This window comes from Poecilia formosa, unplaced genomic scaffold (assembly GCF_000485575.1).
Source record: "Poecilia formosa unplaced genomic scaffold, Poecilia_formosa-5.1.2 Scaffold72, whole genome shotgun sequence".
NCBI lineage: Eukaryota > Metazoa > Chordata > Actinopteri > Cyprinodontiformes > Poeciliidae > Poecilia > Poecilia formosa.
Window position 1 is genome coordinate 1,301,841 of NW_006800011.1, and position 23,965 is coordinate 1,325,805.

Here is a 23,965-nt window from a genome sequence, read left to right on the forward strand (position 1 = left end):
TGCCAATTTCTCTTTGCAAAAGAGCTCAAGTTCCATAAAAATGGTCTGAACATCAATTTTCAATCTATTTTTTCCCCCTCATTTGAGTAACTCCACATTACTAGCAGAAAACCTGCTTATTGAAGAAGATGTAGCTTGACTTGTTTTTGGCTGTCGTTTGCAAAGCAGCCAATCCAGGAGCATCGTTTTCCTTTGCACCGACTGGCTGAACCCCCAACAGCAGACATAACTGTTAGCTGACTGTTAGCTTCTACAGTAGCAATAAGACGCTTTCCACTGCTGCTTTATGCTAAAGTATATTTGGTGTTTGAACTATTAAAATAGTTCAAACTATACTACCAGAGGGTCTACTGCATTGCTCTGAGAAATGTTTTTTTAAACTCCGCTTTGCTTTAGGATTCATTAGCATCAGCCCTGTTTAGTCCATTTTAATCAAACTTTAGTTTATTTGATTAGAAAATCTGGTTTGTTTTTGGAGATGTGAACACGCAACCAAACTCTGATGCAGATCAAACCAGTGAACTCTGACCCACCAACAAACCTCGGTCTTGGTTCAATTAGAGTGCAGTTTGAACACCAAGTGAACTGGAGGCCACTCCATAAGCAGGAAGGAGACGATAGCGCAGGGCATTCTGGGTAAATACAACCAAAATAAACAAGCTACCAGGAGAAATTGCTCGTGGTTTTTTACCAAAATGAAAAAGAAATCCTACAACCACTAAAATCTGACGCTACTCCATTTTTGTTTACATTTTGGGAAGAAGAAAGTTGCCCTCATGTTTCCTTCAGTGGTTTTTGTGTCGTTTCCTTCAGTGGTTCAGTGGTCCTCCACAGGCGAGGAGGGAAACAAGTTCTTCGAAGTTTGGTTCATCTGACGGTGCAGTGTGAAAGCAAACACAGCATCTGAAAATGTAGCATGTTGTAACTTAGATCCCCAATCGAACCGAGTCTACCGGACCATCAGGTGTGAAAACAGCCTTGATTTTCTCCATGATCTGTCCGTTATGTTTATGATGCTGTTTGTTCACCAACATCCTCTAACAAACCCCGGCGTCGTCACATAACTGGATTTATACAGTTAGACTCTATTCACCAATTAAATTACCTCTAAAGCCAGTTGGTTATTTTATTCAGGGACGTCAGAGTAAAAGGGGTAGTGAAACAAATCCACACTTCAAACTTTTATGAATAATAAAAGAAATAAAAACTTGACATTTTCCTTGTACTTCAATTATTCTCTATGTTGCATAAAATCCCAATAAAGAAACAGTTTTTGGTTGAAAATCGTGAAACAAAAATGCTTACCAAGGCTTCGTTATCATTGCAGGAGACGGTGTTTGCTTGTTGCAATCCCACTCGTAAAGATAATTACACTCATCACGTCGTTTCGCTGGCCAAACCATCTCCATCTGTGTGGCTCTAAGCTCCTCTATTGGGCTTTTCCACACTGACACAAAGCCTGACATTTCAATTCAAGCCTGGCACTCAGGTTGCCAAGCAGTCAATTATTGGTGAGGAGAATGCACTGAAATAAGGATCCTTCTAAAAACAACCAGCACTCTGTGATCCTGAACAAATCCTCAGCTGTGTGCCAAAACAGTTAGGGCAAAGAGAGAGACGGACGAAGCTCTGGGCTTTGACGGACACGCTCAGTGGGCTGCAGATAATGAGCCCTGATTGTCACACCTGAGGATTAAGGTGGCCGGACGATTGGTAGACCGAAAACATAAATGCATTGCAGTACGTTAACTTGAGTGCATCTTGATTTATCCTTAAAATGTTCTGGTTATGAGTGACTCAACATTTTATTCTAGCACAACCCTGCAGCAACAGAATCGATTCGTCAATAAAAACATTCATTCTTTACCCTCCTCTTTATTCCACTCCCCATCTTCTAACAATCCATACCGCCGCTGCTCCCATCTGAAAATAGCCTCTCTTCTCCCACAAGAAGGGAGCAGTTTGCTCTCCCAACGGCTACAGAAACGGGAAAAGATGATGCAAGTCTCCAGCGAGAGGGAGCAGAGAAAAGAAACGAGCATAAGCCTCCATCTGGGCATCAGATCTGAACACAGAGGCGCACCCGGTGGTCAGTCGCTTTGTGATGAAGATCAACTGTCAAAAACAAAACGACGGGTTTTTGCAGAGATGAAGGGCTGATCTCTGCAGGCGGTCCACTGGATCCCAACGTTCTCAGAGATCAGATGGACAGGCGATACTTCAAACACTGATTTTTCTTAGAAAGTAGCTCCAAAATGTTTGTGGAACATTTGCTTATTCTTCTGTTTTTAAAAATAAACGCAGCTTGGGACGCTGAAATCCCCTGGCCCAATGCGGCTTGTCGCACCATTGGCTGGCCGTTGTAAAAGCAGCCAATCGATTAGCGACATTCATTTTCTTTGTGTCCCCAAGAGAGTAAATACGAGTGACTGTAGATATTAGCTTCAACAGTGCTGCCAAGACAGTTTCCACTGTGTGTATTACTGAGTATTAAGGTTCATTTGATGCTTAAACTGTTAAAAAGGCAGAAACGGACATTTTTAGATAGTTTCTCGGATGTTTTTGGATTGTAGCTGTTTGCAGGCGGTTCTGGTCCATCAAGGCTCTTCCACGTTTTATCCGAAGCCGAACATTTGAGGCGCGGGATGTTTGTATTCTCAAAACATTTTCATAAATGCGCAGACCACATGGCAGAGATGAGCGTGTGTGTGAACTCACCTTAGAAGACGGTTTTTATCAGATGTGCTTACAGATATTGTCAAATGTCATTTTAATTCTCATCATTCAGATTTTTTTCCTCAGAATTCTGAGATTAATCTAAGAAAAAAAGTCAGAACTTCTTTGAGGTTAATCTAAAAAAAAAAAAAAAAAAAATTCTGGAATCAATAGAATTTGGACTTTTTTCTCAGAATTCTGACTTTTTTAGATTAATCTCAGAATTTTGACTTTAATCTCAGGATTTTTACTTTTTTCTCAGAAAAGTCAGAATTCAGACTGACTTTAATCAGTCTGACAGAAGATAAATCTAAAAAGAGAATTCTGGAATCAGTGGAATTCAGAATTCTGACTTTAATCTCAGAATTCTGGAATCAATAGAATTCAGAATCTTTCCTCAGAATTTTAAGATCAATCTCAGAATTCTGAGATTAATCAAACAAAAAAAGTCAGAACTTCTTTTTAGATTAATCTAAAAAAAAAAGTCAGAATTCTGGAATCAATAGAATTCAGAATTTTTTCTCAGAATTGTAACTTTAATCTCAGAATTCAGAGATTAAAACATAAACGTGCGTCCGGTTTTCCCGCATGGCTCCCTGTTGTATTATTCAGTTACTGTATTGCAGGTTTTGTGTATTTTTAGCTGACGTATCAACATGGGAATCCAAACAAATTGAAGAAAAGCTTTTGTGGCAAAGAGCTGCTTCTCCAAACCCCCAGAGAGCCTGACGAGGCAAATATTGCAGCGTTGCCTCCAGAGTGCATTTCAGAACATCTTAGAGCGGCTTGCCATTGGGTTGGACTGCGCCACTCTTCTCTCCTGCTTCACAACAATACAGAGAGAAGAAGAGGGTGAGAGGAGAACTGGGAGGAGGTCAGGAAGTGAAGGCGTTGAGCAGGGTCGAGTAAAAACAGGGGGAGAAAAGCCTGGAACGGTTTCTGTGTGGCGAAGGCAGTGGAGGATTGTATGCATTCATGCATATTGTTGATGTCACTATGTGCAGAAAGAAAGTGTTTAACGAGGTTTTTGTTCATGCAGAATGCCTCCTGGACTGGAATCAATAGAGTATGTCAATTACTTGAGGGAAAAGCTATTGATGCTGTTTTGTCAATTTGTCATCTAATTATACAAGACTACACAGCACTGCACAATCCTACAGCAGAGGAGCTGTAATTAAAGGGAACTATGTTGACTTGTTGCTGTTATTGCTACATCTCTGGTGGCGGATAATGCTTGGTCCAAATTTTAATCAATACCACAGAACAAGAAATTATTATACTGGTCTGCAACTCGAAGGAAAGCCCAATAAATTGCTGTAAATTAAATGAAATAACAAAACTTCCCCAACTGTGTTATGTGGAGACAATATGGTATCTCTTATTTGTAATTGTGAGTGTTTCAACTCTGGTTACGGAAACTTTGTATTTCTCTGTATGTTTGCTTGTTTATTTTCAGATTTAGTGGAAATTCAGACTAAAGTAGACCAAAGTTTCTTAAAATGTATTTGATTAATGTGCTTCTTGCAAACGCCGGTGCAAAATTTCCATTGATAAAGTTGAAAATGAGCAGTTTCTATGGCAACTAACTGTGTAAACACATGAATGGTGCAAAATCCATGAAAAACAAAAAAAAACAAATGGAAAAGAAAAATGCTGCAATCACAGAAAATAACAGAAAAACCTACAATCAACAAAGCATTTCTTCCATTTCCTGCCACCACAGGAAATGGAGGCAAAAGAGAAAACCCTAGCAAAAACAGCAGCAAATATTAAACGCTTCAAACTCTCTCTGTACTCCAAGCCACTAGGGGGAGTCTGGAGTAGGTAATATTACCTGCTGTTCTAAAAGCATCTTTTCTTCTAGACACATCATTAAATCATAAAATCCCTTCTTTACTGAACCATATGTAAAAATGCGATTTGGTGGTTGGCTCCCCCTAGTGGTGTGGAGTACTTCAAGTTTGTAACATTTCCTCTTTTGCTTACATTTCCTGTAGTTACATTTGTCTGTGATTTCTGCATTTTTAGCTTGTATTTGTTTTGTTTTCTTATTCTTTTTTTCTGTATTTACAGCCATTTTTATTTGCAGCATTTTTGTTGCATTTCTTTGTTGTTGTTTTTTTCCACCCCAAGTTTTCTTTATTCCTGTGTTTACACATTTGCACATGTTGGGCACATACGTTTACCATGTTTTGCTTAGTCATGCTTAGCTGCAGTTAGGCTAGCTACAGCTGTGGCTAGCTTAGCTTAGCTTAGCAGTTGAGTTAGACAAGATGGCTTTCCAATATATTTTAACAAGTTATTTCATAAGGATATTTTTAATTAGGTTCAACCAGCATGTGTTGCTTTGGTGTGGAGGCCACTGAACTTTAAGTGAGAACCAGATTTTAACTCACAATAAAGTTTGGACCTTGCCTGCAATTTTAATGACCATGGAGCCATGTGGTAAATCCTTGGAATAAGTGGAATACAGCCTCTTCTCTTTGCCCAGTACAAATTTAACTTGATTATAATCTTGAATGAAAAGCCTTACTCTGAACTCTAATAGCCTGTTCATCCAGTCTGATCTCAAAATCAATGTGGGGCCCAGAATGAAGAATGCAACCCATTACTTCTCACAGCTCCAGAATCTCAAACACAATGCTGCTTTCATCCAACCAGGGAGCTGCATCTCTTGCAGACGGTCCGCCGCCTTGTTTCATGGTCAGGCTGCACTCAGCCACACGGTGAGAAAAATTATTCTGTAAGCCTTTCTGTACTCTGAATTTCTACAACATCCTTCAATGGATACAAACCAAGCTACAGTAAACAACAGCCATCTACCAAGGAGAGTCTTTAATTTTTAAATATAGTGAACAAAAGCTCCTAAAATAAAACTTAACTTTTTGCCTCACAGCCTTAGGAGTGGCACGCTGCCGGAAACCAAATATAGGCACAGGGCTGTGGTCATAATTGGCCGTTTTATTGATTTCCGGACCTCTCGTTACGTCTGAGGTGACCTTTTGTTTGAGAATAATTGCTCTATTATAAGGTTTATTCAGGCATCTGCTGGGTATCTTGGCTACTATTATTGTCCAATAAGAATCATCAAGTATTAAAGTAGTGACCCTGCCCTGAAATGTGGAGGTGAATTGAGAGGTTCTGACTCCTTGGACTCACAAGTCCTTATCTTCAAATGAGAATCCAGGGAGGGCTGCGGAAAATATGAGCCGGGGAAGTGAGCAGGAAGTGTGTTAGGGTTGCACCGTCTCTGAATTTCCAATGAAAAAAGTACAAGAACTGAAGTCAAATCTCAAAGTATTGATACGGCAGAAACGCCAACAAAACATTTCACAATTCTACAACCTAAAACTTCAACTGTTTTCAGGACTTTTGCTAAGAAAATGCAGAAGTTACCGTCTACTACTTGTATGTCAAACTCGAGGCCCGGGGGCCAAATCTGGCCCACCGTAGCTTTGTATGTGGCCCTCATCAATAAGTCCCTCCAGTTTTTCAGACCTGCAAAATTCACACAAAAATTATATTTTTTGTTCTGATTTTACTGCAATTTTTTTTCAAAATTGGTGAAAAACATTGATTTTGAGTGACTGCTGCTTCAGCCCTACTTGATACAGCAAGTGAAAAAAAGTCACATTTAGGATCACACATTAGCTCAAGTAAAATATTCAATCGGCACCACAAAAAGGAAAAGCTATTTATTAATATTATAACATTTTAATTGGTTTTATCAATATATTCTGGCATAACCGGCCCTTTAAGAACACCCAGACACCCCTGGTCTAAATCAATCAATCACTTTATTTTGATAAATTGTCCACATTAAACAACAACAAAAAACAATAAAAACAACAATAAATATTCCAGCCAGTAAAAAGACTCCATTGTTTATTTGTGGAAATAATAGAAAAAGCCTCTGAAGAAGAAAAGCACAAAGAGTTTAAGGGAGTAAATGATATTCAACTAGAGGTGGGAAATATTAACTTTGAATTTTATTGCAATATTTTGTGGTATTATTTATAATAACGATAAAAAAAACAATTTATATTGTAACTTTATAAATTTACTCATGTTCCTGTGAAGAAAATATATGTATATCTGATATATAATATTGTAAGTTTTTGTTTTTTATTTAACATTATTATTTTAAATTTAGAGACAATGATGATGATAAGAAGTTTTGTGATGCATATAACCATGAACTGAGTGAAAACTCTCTGGATTTGGATCAGAATCCAGAAGGGCAACAAAAAGAAACGCAAATAAAAACACCGAGTACCATTCTACGTTACAATAATAGGAATTTTTATTCTCCTTCCTGGTTTCTTTGTCTCGTTATTTTTGCTTTCAAAGTCTGGATTGTAATTTTCCTGGCTCTAAATCTGACGTAGCTTTTTCATCAATCTGATTTTTGTGGTTTTCCAGCCGACAGCAAACCAATGAGAGCAGAATCCAGGTTGTTTTCCTTTTGCTTCTTTTTCACCAACAGTGGCATTAAAATGTGACTCATGTTCTCCGAGTTTACTGAGGAAACTTCCTGAGGCTGTGACTGCCCCCTCATCCTCAGGAGAAGCAACCAAAACTCAATAACTAAATAATAAAAAAAAAAGAACTTTGTTTCTCTAGACATGGCTATTTCTTATTTATACTACTGCAATGACCAGAAGGCACAAACAAGTTTGAAAAATCTGAAACTAAGATGTGTGACACGGTGACTGTGCTGCTAAATAAAATATCTATGAGCAGAGACCCAAAACTTTTCAGTGAGACGGATAACTTTAGTTCACACCGACAGAAAAATCTGTTTACCTCCACATCAAAATAATTCGACATCAGGTTTGACGAGGTTCCACATTCTGCATGATGAAACCTCCACCATGTCTTCAGCAGGTGAGTTGGGGTCTAAATAACATTTAAAATGCACACATGTATGCATGCAAGGTTATAAATGGTAGAAATTACATTTCTGGCCTTCTGGGCTCAAGTGCCAATTCATTATTCATATTAGGATCAGAGGTGACGTTACACGAGGTTTTAAAATGGAAAAATAATTATAGTTGACATTTGAAACTATTTATAATGTCTTATTTTAGAGATTAGTGCAGATAGTATTTCTAAACAGCCTTTCCATGAGTGTTCTTAGAAATTGGACACTAAAGTCAGGAGTCATGCCAACTTTAAAAAAGTTGACAGAAACATCTGAATGCCATCCTTCATTTTGATGGATTACAGTTCTTACATTTCACCACTTGGTGAAATGTAAGAATTATAAAGTTATTATAATTTTCACAATAAATTCAAATTAATGACGTTTAAAACGCCGCAAAACCTGCTCAGATGATCAGAACTGCTCCTTTTTTACAGTTTTCTCCACCATTTGTTCAGCTCCTTGCTAATTACATCAGTATGAACCAAATTACATCCATATTTGTTCATTTTTAAAGTTTGCCTATTTAAACTGTATGACAACAGAGAAGCATAAATGAAGCTTTTATTTAGCTCAACATTTCCTCATTTGCCTTGAGAAGGTGTGCTCAAACAACAATTTAAGTACTTTAAATTAATAATCGCTCAACTTTACAACAATCGTCGTGTTTTTCTAAAAGAAATAAAGCTGTAACTCGTTCCCGTAGCGCTCCGGAGCGTTTTGATGTTTCCATTCCAGCGGAGCCGGCGGAAACAGACTGATGAACACCGAGGTGAGTATTTGTCACTGTGGTATAGATGTCATATTTTCCCGTCCTTATAATGCAGGATTTGTATGCTCCGCGTTCCCTCTGGTGCCGCAAACGGATAGCATCTCTGGGTTTTGGAATAAACAGCTATGACTCATGTTTCTGCTGTTTGTGGTGACACCATCGTTCCCATTGGCTTCTTTCCTTCGAAGCGCAGCTATAGAGAGCCATTCCTTATACTAACTAGCACAAATCCATCTCTGGTCCGACTCCAAGCAAGTAAACACACATTCTCACACAACAGGACCGTCACAAACATGAATAAAAGATGTGGAGGTTTAAGCTGCCATTAAAAATTGCTGGCGAGCCTCTTTGAGCGTCATGACGGTGCTAACATATGGGTAACGCTGCGTTCGGTGGTCTTAATGTGCTAATGTTTTCTAATGCACTCTGCTGCCACAAAGCAGAGATCTGAATAAAGGTTCTCAGCGTGATGGAATCGATTTTCATCATTTTATTTCGACCCCTGCTGGTAAAAATGCATCAGACAAGCTGCAAGATTCTTTTCGTTTACCGAAGCCTATTGCTGTCCTGCAAAAGCACACCTTAAATAAAACGTATCTGTTATAGCAGTAAAGCTCTTTGCTCACAGGTTGTGATGATTTAACATAAAGGAAGATCATAAAGAGCTGATAAGTTTTACCAAAACCCAAATATGATACTCAAAGATTTACAAAGCAATGTAAAATCAGGTTGTGCTGAAAACTGTAAACACTTCAAATGAACAAAATCTTCCAATATCAGCTGCTGATATTAGAAGATTTTAATATCAGCAGCCAAAATATGATCAAGGTCACTTCCAGATAATACAGCTCTCTTAATTAAGAGATCAGTTTCTCTGATTTTACTTTTTAAAGGTTTATGTTTGAATACAATGAACTTTGTTCTTTTATTCTATGAACTACTGATGACTTGCCCCAGATATTACAAGCAAAAATTTCAGTATTTATTTGTAGAAAATGAGAAAGAGTCAAAATAACGAAACAGATGTGGAGCTTTCAGACCTCAAATACTGCAAAGAAAACAAGTTTATATTAATTTAGAAACAACAATACTGATGTTTTAACTCGGGAAGAGTTCAGAAATCAGTATTTGGTGGAATAACCAGGAGGTTTTCAATGGGATTCAGTTCATTTTTGTACAGATCTGTACAGTAAAATACCAACAAAACATAAATTTGTCATTATATTACAAGTGTATATGCACCAGACAATACAAATCTGAGATTTTTGTAATATTTTAGTAAAATATCTGAAAATTACATAAAATTTGTTGCTGTTCTAAAAGACTGAAAAAGATATGAATTTCTTCTGGACATGTTCTGACGATCTGATCTCATATGATCTGGTGGTTGGCTCCCCCTAGTGGTGTGGAGTACTCCAGTTCTGTGGAGCGTTTTTGTTGCTGTTATTTTTGCTTTTTACTTCCATTTTCTGCAGTTACAACATTTGTCTGTGTTTGCTGCATTTTCAGTTTGTATTCATTTTGCTTTGATTCTTTTTTTCTGTATTTACAGAAATGTTCATTTGCAGCATTTCCTGCTGAATTCGTTTGTCTTCATGGAGTTTAACCCTAACCCAAAATATGATAATTTAGTAAAACACCAACCACACCACTAATAACAAAAAACAAACAAATTGTCATTATATTTCAAGCGCATCAAAATATAAAAACCAGAGATTTTTGTAATATTCCAGTAAAATCTGAGAATTACATAAGTCTATGGACTGAGAGAAAAACAAACTTTCGTCAATGTCATGAGAAGCTTATATGTTTAAGTATATTAGTGACACTTTGTTTGTTCAAATAAATAAACTATTTTTAAGTAAACATTTTTGACCTAACATAATTTCCCAATCCTTATCTCAGGGGGGGGACAAATAGGAAGTGTTGGAAAAAGAACAAACCAAAGTTTGGAGGAATTAAATTTAAAATGAAGCCATGTTTGAAAGATTTGACAGTTTGTTTTTAAGTGTTTTGTTTCTTTCCAAACCCTGTCAGATGGGATTAATCATCCAGTCTGCCAAGAAACATTAAGATCAGCTCACTGAAGCCTACCAGAACGTCCTCATCTGTGCTCCTGTTTCTGTCTTGTTTCGCTGGTTTCCAGGTTTCACACCTATATCACAAACTTAGAAACATACATCCAGTTTGTTGAGTCCAATTGAAATAATTCAGAACTTTCTTTCTTTCTTTAGTCCTTCTGAAATAAGTTGGCATAGAATATATTGCAAATCAGAGCAAACAAACATGGCCACAAGGCAAACGCAGACAAAATCTATTCCAGCATGTAAAACTAGAAGCTGTGTGGACTTTTAATCACGCTGGCTTAACGCCACTGAAAATAATAGAGGAAGTCAGTCTGACTATGCAATAAAACTGCATGCCAAATCTTATTAGAGTGATTACAGGACCTACATTTTTCTGCAAAGAAAACAACCCTGTGTAATAAATAAAGAAGCGATAGAGTGCATAAAACACTCATTTTGTAATTATGCATCACTGAGCTTAATTGCACAGGATGGATCTATTCGAAAAGCTTTTTAATATGTGGCACAGACTAGAGGTGGGCATGAAAAAAATCTCATGATGGGAATTTGGAGTTATGATTTTTCCTGCCGCCAACACTGGCTGCTTTGACTCGAATATGACAAGATTTACCTTGTTATCAGAATCACACGTTAATAGCAACATGCAATAGTTAGCAAGTAAACAGGTTACTACCTGAAGTAGGTTTGCATTACCGACACAATACAATTCATCATATTGTTAACAGTTATTTACATGCAAAGATTAAAAGCAGAAAGTTATTGAGGCTGTTCGGTTTGTTCTCCCTTTTTGTAGCTAATCAACCCAGCAGCTTAGCTTAGCAGAAACTTTATGCTAAAAAAATCAAAGGTAAAAAAGGACACTTACAAAACACTCATGACAGTGTCTTAATATAACTCAGTGTTAAAAAAATAAACAAAAATAAAACAACTGTAAGCACATTTCTGCCTAATAGTTACAAGCTTGAATTAGCATTGCTAGCTTAGCGTTCAACCTCTAAGCTAGCCAGCACAGCTAGCTTAGAGCTCTCAGGGAAAAATGTTTTACTTAAATCTATCTATTTAGCATTTATTCTGTAAGCTATAAGAGGGATAGCAAATATTTACAACCTTTTGCCGTCTTGTGTAGCTGTATGCCTGTGTCTGCATGTCGTTGCCACCAAAGCTAAACACTAATACTCATCTGAAAAGACATTCCTAATTTTAAATAGTCTTTCTTATAAACACCACTCATAAAAAAGTGACTTATCAATAATAATTCAATCATTTGGAATTTACTAACACTCATAAAACCAACAGTGGAGAAAACAGTAGAAATAACTTTGAAAATACGGTTCAAACATAATTTATTACCACCATAAATCCAAATCCTCTTCATAAGAAATTTTTCATGGTAACAGTATAATAAATGCCCACCCATGAGCAAAGGTTATCCTCCAATTACTGCAATAGTTTAACCTGAATTCTGTTTTAAAATGAAATGACTGAAACTATAAACTATGGCGCTTTTTTATTATTATTATTAAACCATAAAACTGATATTCTTGCACAAGGATTACAGACATCTCATGCCTAAACTCTTATTCAAATCTGCGTTTTCTTTTTGCAAAAACCTTTTTCAGACATATCGCCATAGAAACCAGGCGACCGCTGGGCTTTTGGAGTGGGCCCAGCAAATGTCATGATGAAAGTCGGTCTTTCATGCATGGACACTAAGCACCACTGAGGAGACACGCAATAGCTGCCAATATTTTGACCATGGGAAATCAGCGGGGGGCTGACACCGTCGCCTCTGACCATGTTTGAAAGCATGAGGAGGCAGCGGCGCGGGATGCGCGCCAGCTGATCGGCACTCAGGGGAGGCAAGCGGACAACGCCACTGTCAGATTACACAGACTCACGCTTTTCAACTCGCCAACGATGATACTGCATCAAGTCGTGACCCCTCCCTCACTTTCACGCTCCTTTCACCGTAATGTGATGGGCTGTCACATTAAAGTTCTCGAGCTGGTCAATTTGAAAGGATATCAGTATTCCTCACAGGAGACTCACTGCAGCCATAACAATAACACCAGCGGTTTGAAGCGTTAAATGTCAGCAGGAGCGCTGGTTGGGGGACTGAAAAGAAAGCTCATTCCTCCAGATTTGTGCGCGGATGCCAGGTTCTGGTCACAGCCTTCAGGCCACCGCAGGCCATCGAGTGGCTCTGTGTGCCACTTCACGAAGCAATTAGGAGAAATCAGAAAACAAAGGACGAATTTATTGTTCTGCAGTTTTCCTATAATAACTCTGCAAATGAGGGTCGGCAATAAAGCGAGAGAAAAGTATTTCACATTTGCAATCGAAGCTTGAAGAAGACAAATTTAATGACAGTCCTAGCTTGTTGCAAAAGTGTGCATCACTTTAAGCCATCATAACTCCTCCAACAGCGCCACAAATAACCCCTGGCAGCGTGACCAATGAAGCCGGAGCACAAGCTTCGCCTAATTTGCATCCCGGCCCACAGGCAATTACCTGCTTATCGTTTGTGACTAGCACTCGCTCTTTTGAACGTTTGTCACAGACGTGGAGGTGGCATGCAGACAACAAGAGGGACCCGAGGGGGTTTGGGGGGCGGCAGGCGGCAGACAGCAAGACCTGGATATGCCCGGTGTATCAATTAGAGACTCGGCGGAACATGGCGGCTCCTGATCGCCTCCTTGCTCCGCAGCTCTGGGCCCCTAATTACAGCCGGTCGATAAGGCCAGAAAACACAAGCTCACAGACTGAGGCGAGGAACAGATAAACAAGCAAAAGTGGACGGGAATGCAAACGTTTCTTCACAAACACTCACCGTCGTTTGGAATATCTAATGCACGTGAATACTGCACAATAGTCTGGTGATTAATTTGGTCAGCTACAAACTGAATCTTATTTATCACTGTAAAACAAACAGTTGACTGAATACAAACGGTACAGTTAGTAAATAAAAATTAAAGGTTGACTTCAGGAAACTGATCCATTTACTTTGGTATTCAAAGCTTTAAAAATCTTATAATGTGCAATCGACTATATGCAGCTAGAAAGACTATAATCCCAGTGCATACCTACCTCAAGAAATAAAATTACCAGAATAAAGTTGTAATTATACAAGAAAAAAGTCTAAACAAGGCGAGAACAAAGTTGTAGTTTCACGATAATACATTTATTTTATTACGACTTAATTTTTGTGTTATTGACGTTATTCTTGTAATATTTTGATCTCATTCTCGTAATATGACTGTTCTCATAATTAAAATTTTTCTTAGCATGGCCCCAATACGCCATTGTAAAGATTTGCTTTTAATTCTCGCAATATTACGACTTTATTCTCGTAATTTTATTGTATTTTTTCTTAGTATGGCCCTAATACGCCATTGTAAAGATTTTTTGCTAAAATAAAAAAAAGTGTCATTTTCATTCCACTTTACAATCATTCACTATTGTGGTGGTATATTACAACAAAGTTAAATTAAATACATTAACATTTCTTATTGTTTTGCATCTCCTAAAAATAAACTCTCAGCACTAATAAACAGAAAACCCATTGCTCAGTATTGATGGCTCCAGTATTCACATACATGCTCTGAAGCCACGGCCTCCAGCCTGACAACATTGCTGACCTTTTCCTTAAGAGTTTTACACATATTTGGGAACTCTCTTTCCAGAAAACGTCCAACATACCCAGCCCACCTGACCGCAACATTGACTATTAACGAGGTAAAGGATTGTCGTGACATTTAGTTCGACCGTTTTGGCGAACGCTGAATATTTATTGGAAAATTAAGGCACCCCTCGCGTCTCATAAGCCGTCTCGGCAAAGAACATTTGAATCCTGACAACAATCATGATGGATCGCCGAGGTGGCCGTCAGGCAATCTCGCCTCTAATCTCCACTTCAGGCACCAACATCACGGCTCAATTGTTCATAATTGCCCTCAGCATGAACTACGGCACAAACATTAGGGGCATCCAATCCTCCTCTAAATCCATCTTCCATCCCCTCTTATCAGTCAAGGGCGCTCACCAAACACGAGCAATTGGTGCATTATCTATTGAGATTTCCAAAGCGAATAGTTGTGCTAATCTGTTTTGTCCACCCCTCCTTCCCTTCGCTGACTGATGTAATAAAAACGAAACACAATCAGTCTGATGTGGCCAATCAGATGTGCGGTTTCAAATGAATTCTGTGTATTTCATCAGAGAGATGTGCTCGAGTGAATCAGCCTGAGCTTGAAAGGCAAACAAAGCACAGATTGAAGATTAGCTGGGAATATTCAGTGAGAGGTTTAGCAGAATCTCAAATATATAGTCATGGGAAAACTGGGTACACATTCACTGCTTCCACATGATTAAAGCCGGAAGGGGAGCAGCAAAGTGCGGCTAATCAGATTCACCCGATTATCCAATCATAGGCAACTCGGACCGAGTCCGTGAAGGCAGAGGTTTCTGAAGCATTCTGGTGCTTTGTGTTACAACACAAAGGTGGAAAGAGATCAGGATTGACCTTAGAGAAGCAACTGTCGCTGCCCATCAATCTGGTGAGGGTTGTGCAACTATTCACAACGATCTAGAATAAATTTGTTCAAACCTGAACTTTGTGACCTTTGACCTCCACCAGCTTCCTGACGGACCGGCGTCGCCTCCTGAACAGCAGCAATCAGCACCAGCGTCCCCCAGGGCTGTGTTCTCGCCCTACTGCTCTTCTCTGTACACAAACGCCTATGAAACACCTGAAGTGTGCAGATGACCCTGTGATCGGTCCGGTCCGGTGACGGGTCGGTCCAGCACCACCTCCACTAGTTCTAAATATTTTTAACTTTTTCTTCATCATGAATACATTCCAAGTGCTAATGTATTTGTGGAGCTGCACAATATATCGTCATCACCATATCAATGACTCAAAAACTTATCACGACATAAGCGTTTCATATCAGTGGATAGCAATAATTATCGATTCATTTTAAATATCTATATATATAATATCTATATAAAGCCTTTCCTCTGCCTACATCTCCCAGAGTGCTATGCAGTTCTGGATCCGAGTTCAGTGAATATCCTTCATATTTAATATGTTATCTTCTGATATTGTTCGCATGTATATCGCAATATTTTTCATCGTTGACTTGTTCTCCAGTCCTGCTGTCCACATTGCGAAGGACAGCTTGGAGGGAAATAATTGTTGATTAATACATTTGTAATGCCATTAACCTTTATTTTTCAAGCACATCTAATATTTAGTTGGCAGTAGATACCAACACCGGACAAAAATGACTTTACCAAAGAAGCTAAAAGAGACAGAGGAGAAAATAGGCAACTAATTGCAACATTTACCAGTAATATCCAACATTGCAAGTTTTTTTACCAACATGAAACTGATGTGCCTCTTTGGCCTGTAAACATGGTCACTCATGCACACCAACGTGAAGAAAGATGAGTGTCTCCCTTCACTGGAAACAGCTTCCAGGGTGTTTGTGTTTCTATAAAAACCAGCCATCTACCCATCACAGTGAGCATGCAACAGTCTGTTGCAGGTTTCTAGTTGCATTCGACTTGGACAGATGTTGAGTTGTAAAAAGTGACATTTAGGAAGCAATGCTGCGTCATCTGTCAATCCAGAAGTTCTTGAATGGGATTTTCTGAGTTAAATGAAGTGAATCAGGTTATTGAGGCAAGAACAGAGCTTACAAATAAGGGTTGTACGCCCTCTAGGCTTTTAAATGTAACATTAAAACCTTGGGTAATTTTTTTTTGCATAAATCCCTGCATCTGTTCAGACACACTGAGTCACCAGTGTTTTTATCTGCTTCGGGGCATGGTAGTAACTCTGGCCTTCCAACTCAGTACTGCAGTTTGTCGAGTGTTTGCTTCAACTTCATGTATATATTAAGTAATTTAAATAAACAAAACCAAATGAAATTCTGTTTTAATTACATATTCTGTACGCTTAACAGACTAAATGTGTGGTTATAGGTCAGTCTGTTTGATGCACAAGGTTTTTCATCCAGCAGGTTAATTTCTCTCTTCATGCTTTGCGTTTTTCTCCACAGGTGGTCCAAGTCCAGTGTTTTTGTGTTTCTACGCCTCCGTCTGCTCCTTTATCACTCCAATTGATTGGAACAGTTAGATAATCCTCCTTTAATCTGTTTCTGCAGGACTTTTCTTCCTGCATTGCTTAGACTACTGTTAATGATCTGGTTTTATATAAATATTAATGTCCTGACTATAGTTTTTCTTGGGTTTAATTGTAATTTGAGAAAACTGGGCTTTATTTATTAAAGTTGACTCAATTACAGTTGGATGTGTATCTGCATTTTAACTGGCGGGAATAAGACTTTTCTGATTGGACTTTAATTGGTTTGTTTACTTTCAACTTAATGTGCCCTGAGGTGGCTTTTCTCTTAATTTGGCACTTCACAAGAAACTCAAACTACAGTAAGATACAGAAACTTTCTTGCATGCTTTTTTATTTCGCTACGAACCGAGGCTACAGGGAGTTCGGATGGAAAATCTTTCACAACAATCTAATCTGCAGAGGACATCTCTCCGTGTGTGGCCACCTCGTTCTCTAGCGGGTCACCGTGACTTGTGGTTTGGTAGGACATTTTCACTAATGGGCGAAAAAATGAACTCAGTAAAGTCCAATATCCAATTGCCATGTATTCATGTACAGTGTAACTCAGAGATGATCGATCTAAAAACATAACTCCAGGTCTTTGTGTGTGTGGGTTAAGGTTTCTATGCAGTTTATCATCTGTGGAGGAATAAAATCAGATACTTGTTGGTTATCCACCAATCAGTTGGCCGATTTCTCCTTTTTCTGCAGATCAAATCCTGAAAAGTCTGATTTCATTCGACACAACAAAACCTTTAATTCAACGTTTTTCAGTTCTGTGAAAATCAGATTGAAGATTGTGACAAAAATTGGCTGCTGACAAAAGTACATTTTAATATTTGGAATACTGGGTCCACAAGAAAAAGGAGATTTTAGCAAGATTTTTAGAAAAACTAGCCTAGCGGGATTTTTTAATCAACATTTCTTCCTAAAAAAAAAGATAGTTTCCCATTTTGCTTCCAGTTTTTAATAAATTTCTCCATTGAACTGGTTTCTGTAAATCTCTTAGATGTTTTCTCCACTTGATGACAATAATTTGAACCATTTTAAACATCTTTTCCAAACCACAGAATGCATCTTTAAACATGGCTGCAGGGTTTCCTCCAGAAAACTTTCTAAACCCGCTGGATGACCGCCATTTTTTTTTTTTTTTTTGAGTTAAAAAATGTTTGAAGTTGACAGGAAATTTGAAAATATCACTTGATAATTATGTGTTATTGGAAGATTAATACCTGCACACCAACTATAATGTCTTAAAAAAGGGGCAAATATTACAACAAATTAAAATAAACAATCCTTAGCCTAGTGGGGGCACAAGCAAAGCCTGGTGGCCCGCCAGGCTTATAATCCTCTGGGGGAAACGCTGGGTTATTTGAATCATTTGATTGGTTGAGATTAATCAGATTATTTCCCATGTAACATTTGAAAAACATCTTGTTACGACAGCATTTAATTTCCCTTTGGGATAAATAAAGGGCTTCTGGTCTAAATTAAATTGAATTCAAATTGGTGCCACACCTTTTGGGTTTTCATGTGCCGTTCCAGTTACTTGTAAATTAGTTTTATTTCGACATATTTACAGAAGAAACTCGACTAAAATACTTGGCAAGATTTGGTGCTTTTGCAGAGAAATTGCAACCCGTTTTACTCACCTCACACTTTCTCATTCTGAACTGTATTCAGAACTTATTTACATCGTCGGCCTTCGCCAAGAAAGCTGCGAGTCGGTATGAGTGTATAAAAAATAGCAAGTTCTTAATACCTGACAGCCAAGAGCTCAGTAAAGTGCCGCAAGAGCAATAAAACATAAAGGACATATCTCATGGCAGCAGTAAAACCTGAAAAAGGCTGAGTGTTGTTGCGTCCAAGTCCGGCTGTGGCTCTGTCGATCATTGCTCTCCTCCTCTGGCCCCCGAGATGACCGTTTAATTCAGCAACACCCACAGGCTGCTCCCCTCAGCTGTTACTCAAGCTGCCGTCATGGCACGATGCGAGGGTTTGGCTGCAAACACTCCCAAAGTCCTTTACTCTTCTGCTGGTGTGAAATGCTACACAACTCTACTTCTATCAGACAGATTGTTCGTTTCAGCTCTTCCTCCACGGTCTCCAGGTTTATAACTTCAGGCGGTTAATGATTCGCCACTATTGCAAAGTTTTACAGTCACATAAATGGCTATAAAAATGGAGAAAAGGCAGATTATTGGCTTGAACGATAGAGATGTTTTGGCTGCAGAAGTGAATATTAAGTGCCGCTTTTAAACCAAAGAGGACTTGAAGATGAAAATAATTAAGAATATACCCCGTTTGATGTAATTTATAGTGCCTTTCATGTCTCACCACAATCCTCAACGTGTTTTATTTGGGTTATCTGCTTTAGACCAATCCAAAAAGGTCTAAGTCTCAAACAGAAGCAAAAGGTTTGGTTTTCTCTGCTGCTTTTAACGCAGTGCTTGTTTACAAAACCCCACAGTAAGTCTCATTTACAATTGGTCACAAGCAAAGTTGGGAATATTTTTAAAAAAAAGGTCCTTTAGTGATATGAGACTAAGACTTTACTTTCTGTTGGAAGACCTGAGAAATATTGTTTATGGGTCTAAATGTGTTGGAGTAGCTCTGTTAGTTCTGATTTGTTCTTTTTGTAGGCTTTTGTTGTGGTTCAGGCTTTGAGTTTTGAACAATTGATCCCTCTGGTTTGGATGCTGTGCAGCTGGAAGGGTTTTGCTCTTGTTTTTCTTTTACTTTTGGAGTTGCTATGGTGCTTAAATATGAAAGCAATGACCGGGGAAAAAAATCTCAAACCACCCATCATGATGGGTCCGGATCAAATCCCCTACTCCAACTTCTTCCCACCCACCTTTCAAATCATACAACCAGACTATTCGATGAGTAACAAAAGCAAAAGAGGTGGATTAGCGGTGCTTTTACACAACTGGTGTCATCCAGAACATGTTACTGTGGATTGAGCTGCTAGTGTAACACTCATACTCTTCAGAGGCTTCTTCAAATTCCCTGCAACACTGACTGCTACCGGAGATCTGTCTCTCTCACAATGACTCTTTGAAGATACTTGAAAGATAAAAGTTAAACTTAGATAAATAAAGGACTTCTAGACTAAATAAAATTTAATTCAACTTGGTGCCACGCCTTTTCAGATTTTATGTGGCGTTCCAAACTTACTCTGCAGTGGTTTATTATCCAAATCCCAACAAAATCCTTTGGAAATTGTGTTGAAAACTTTTGAAAGTCATTGTTTAGTCAGCAGCACAAACACTTTAATCCCAAGTCTGTTGGTTTGGGGATGTTTGAGGCACAAACTTTTGGTCTTACGATCTTTAAAAGCTGCAATAAATTGGCCTCAGCTGTCTTGCCTCTGCAGATACATCACCTACCTTCCTCAGCTCCACCACTCGCACCTTCACACCCTCCACCTTGTTTTACTAATGAGTGTTAGAGCTCTGTTGATTACAGAAGAGCTGCTGCTATCTCCAGAGAGCTGCCCTCTCGCTGTGTTCCCTCTAACTGGACCACAGGGCCTGAAAGCACACCATCAATCAGCCGGTATCAACAGGACCTCACGCAATCATCGGGTCTCTGGATGTTTTCGAATCCTGGTGTGTCGACATGTGTGCAAATGGACATCTGTGGATTCGACAGCCTTAAGGTTGCTTTAAGGCAATTTTCCACTTTGTTGCAGGGTCATGCTGACAAGAAAATCCACAGAAAGCAACAATTACTCTAACAACCCGCCAATGTCGCAGTGGCTCCGCCAGGTTCCTAATTTCCCCAGTAATTAGGAAAAAGGTCACTTTATGCTTGTTTTAAAAGGCAAATTCAGCTTTTCCTCCAATATCTGCAAACATAAAAGGGTAATAAAACAACGCCGGGACTGTAACCGATGGTTTAGGATGTAATATTTAAAATTACAGTGTTGGAGTATTTATCAGTGGAGCCGGAGCAATAGTTGAGGATTTAATTAGACAAATAAAACATGACTAAGCTCTTTTACGACTAAACAAAAAGTCTTTCATCTCAAATGTAGAAATTTCAGGCCCTTTACTGTATATAAATCAGGTTTTTTAAAACAATAAAAATAGTGTACTGGCTTTAAGACATGCTAGATAATGGAAAAAATGTTTTTTAGAGGGTTGAACGGCTAGCCTTATAGCTCACTGAAGAACATTTATCATTTTACCTTTTTAATAATTTATTGGTAATAAATGCAGGATCTGGTTTCCTATTTATTGCCATAACATTTCACAGTTTTCCAGACCTGATTTAAGACTTATCATACAACGGCGGTCTTTTTTGTTCCTACATTTTCCGAACTGAACAGAAACCGATTTTTGTGCTTTATGCTGTTTTTGTTCAAACTATTAGCGGTAGACATTGATATTAGCTCGTAAGTGTAGCTGTGTTCATGCCAAGTAATTTTTGTCAACGTGGTAAATCTCAAGGTTGTTCTAAAAACGATATTTTGTGGTTTTGAGTGGGAATTTACACTAGATTGCTGCAGCTTTTCCCGTATTCCCCAGACAAACTCCAACCTCCAAAAGACAGTAAACACAACTTCCTGTTTTTTAATCCGGGTAACAGGGGTTTAGATTTTGAGCTGATAAGGTACAGATTTCTTAGAAAAAGCAAACAAAATATGGCTTCAATTGGCTGGCTGCTCTTATTTTCTTCCATTGCGCTAGCAGGAGGAAAATGGCGCCCAGTTAGCATCCAAGCAATAGAAAACATGGTCAACAGCTGACATATCTATTTTTTTAAAATCAAGTTGACATGACGCTCCACAGATTTTGTCCCCCTGAGTGGTGAGCCATATCAAAAAAAAAAAATCAAGAAATGTTGTCTTGATCGCCTCAACAGTTTAGAGTTAAACAAAAATGGAAGAAAGGAAACCAAGACGGCATCTTCATTTTCTGGAATATCTTAATTTTTTTCCGTCTTGTTAGAAATTAAGCTTAGGATGAAACTGGTGCCTTTCCAAGTAAAAATAGATCGCAACCAGCAGTTCCGGTTTAATTCTGACAAATAATGAAGTTTGAAATTCACCACTTTTCCGGCGTCTTCCGAATTCCCAGTCTATCACCCAGATCTGTAAAGTCTCGGCGGCGTGCGCTGCATACACAAGAACAGATCGTTGGATCTCTGAGCGCCTCCGAGGGTGTGACTGACAGTTTGCTGCTACAGCTAAGCAGAGGAGGGCTGCCCACATGGCAGCAGAAAAAATACAAATAAATAAATAAAAAACCCAAATGTCCCTGTCACCTTTTCTGTCATTCCTAGACATGTTCTGCACAGTTAGAGAAGCAGGTGACAGATTTCATCCAAAGCTGACAGATGACAGTAGAGCTGAGCAGAATTTGGAAGCATTATTTTTGCATGTTGACCTACAGATTTATGTGAATATGCATCAGCAGAGAAGCATGGTAACGCATTAGAATGCCCAAATTTGACTTTTTGGAATATTTCACATGCAAATATTTAAGATAAGTTAGTATGTGGCAAAAACTTGTTATTTTTCAGATATTCTACCTCGAAGCACAACTCTTTTTCTAGATCATGAAGAAAAATCAGCGCATTTCCTGTGTGATTTGGCTAAGTTTTCAGGCTCAGGTTTTCCTGTGGAGAGGGCATTAACAGATGCTCCATAGAGACAGACTGATGAGGAATAAGAAGAAAGCAGAGCAGAACCACAGCGCATCACACAGACGTGCAACAGTGTTAAAAAGGCTCCAGCCTGCGAGGGAAACTCGGGTTAATTGAGTTCTATTGAAGGAAAAGCATATTTAGGATGTAATTAAAATGTGCTGCATTATCGTCAGTGGCAGTTTTGCAAGCCTGATTAAAGTTGGCTTGATTGGGATCGTTTGCGTGTTCAGCTGAGAGGTGATGGAGATACATTAGTCACTGAAAAAGCGTCAATGTATGGCAAACAATAATGACAAAATAACCATTTTTATAGGAAAGTGTGGAAATTATCCAGTCGTGATGCACAACTCCGCAGAAAGCAATTCCAAATTGCCTCTAACTGTAAATGCAGATTATAAGCAGGACAATTTTACAATTAACGACCATAAAGAGTAACATATAAATCCTACCAACAGTGCTGGGGGAACTCATAAAAACCCTGCGCAGGTTAATGTGCAAGGGGACAATAAATAAGCTTCTCTCTACCTGGTCTTGCTGTTGAGCCGCTTTCGACGGTGCATTGCCTTCCTTGGCCGTGGTCATGGTTCCCTACCGCGGGGTGACAAACTGTTGTTCCCCTCTCGGCCAAGAGGAGAGGGAAAAAATACCGGCAGATAAAGGTTCAAGAAGAAAACAGTCTATTCGCGGAGCCTGCAGGCAGCCGGGCAGCGAGTCAAGGTGCGAAATGACAAGAAAGAAAGAGGGAGAGCCAGAAAAAAAAGAAGAAGGAGGGAGAAAAGATTCAGTAGTCAGTGGAGGAGAAAGAGAGGCAGAGAGAAGCCGCGCATCTCCGCTTTAAACGCTTCATGCGGGACTCCGCGCGAGACATTCGATGTTCCACGCGCGCGTGCACAAGCCGGTGCCTCCGCACGTTGCGCGCGCGCGCAGGCATGGCCCGCAAATCAGCAGAGGGGAGTGAAAAAACTCCACACTAATGTAGGTGTTTATGTATTTAGCCTAGAGAATATTTATGATGTCCACGGGCGAACCAAGGTTGTTGGAGGTCCAAAGCACAACTTCCCCTGGGGGCCCCCACTGCTAGCTAAGCACACTGCAACTACATCTAAATGTGTTTTCACACCTGATTGTCCAGAATTGGAACATCTGGTATATTTTCAGCTTTCACAAAATATTTGAAAACCCTGTTCCCCTCCTCACCTGTGGTGGCGCTGTACCAAGAGTCACTGAAGAAAACAGCAGGAAAAATCTTCATAAAATGTAAACAAAAATGAAACGACATCAGATTTTAGTGGTTGTAGGACTCCGCTTCTGTCTTTAGCAAGTCATGGCAATTCAATTATTCTAACAACTCTAAGCACGCACATTTGTTTTGGTTGCATTTACCCAGAATTCCCTGCTCTAAAGTCCACTTTCTGTTTTTGGAGCATTCACATAATGCATTTGAAATGCACCAGAATTCACTTCAACCAAACTGAGGCCTCAGGTTTGTAGTTTTTGGTACACATTTACACATTCACACCTCCCAAAACAAACCACAATTTCTGGGCAAACAAACTTCAGTCCAACTGAAGTGAACCAAACAAGGCTGATGTGAATGCACTCTGAATAAATCAGATTATCATCAACACCTTAAATCATTTCTGTTTCTCTTTCTGTTTATTTAGATGATCATGTCTTACAGT

At 39.0% G+C, this 23,965-nt stretch overlaps 1 protein-coding gene across 6 annotated transcripts in view; it reads right to left on the bottom strand.

The window, feature by feature from the left end:
• dpp6a (dipeptidyl-peptidase 6a) overlaps positions 1 to 23,965 on the bottom strand; it is a 280,730-nt gene that overhangs the window by 90,312 nt on the left and 166,453 nt on the right. The window contains exon 1 of one of the 6 annotated variants that reach the window (XM_007555697.2): positions 22,809 to 23,168. The exons of the other annotated variants lie outside the window; for them this stretch is intronic. Coding sequence (XP_007555759.1) covers positions 22,809 to 22,865 — 57 coding nt within the window. The 5' untranslated portion in view covers positions 22,866 to 23,168. Of the gene's footprint in view, positions 1 to 22,808; positions 23,169 to 23,965 lie in introns of those variants that run through there. 6 annotated transcript variants of the gene reach the window in all.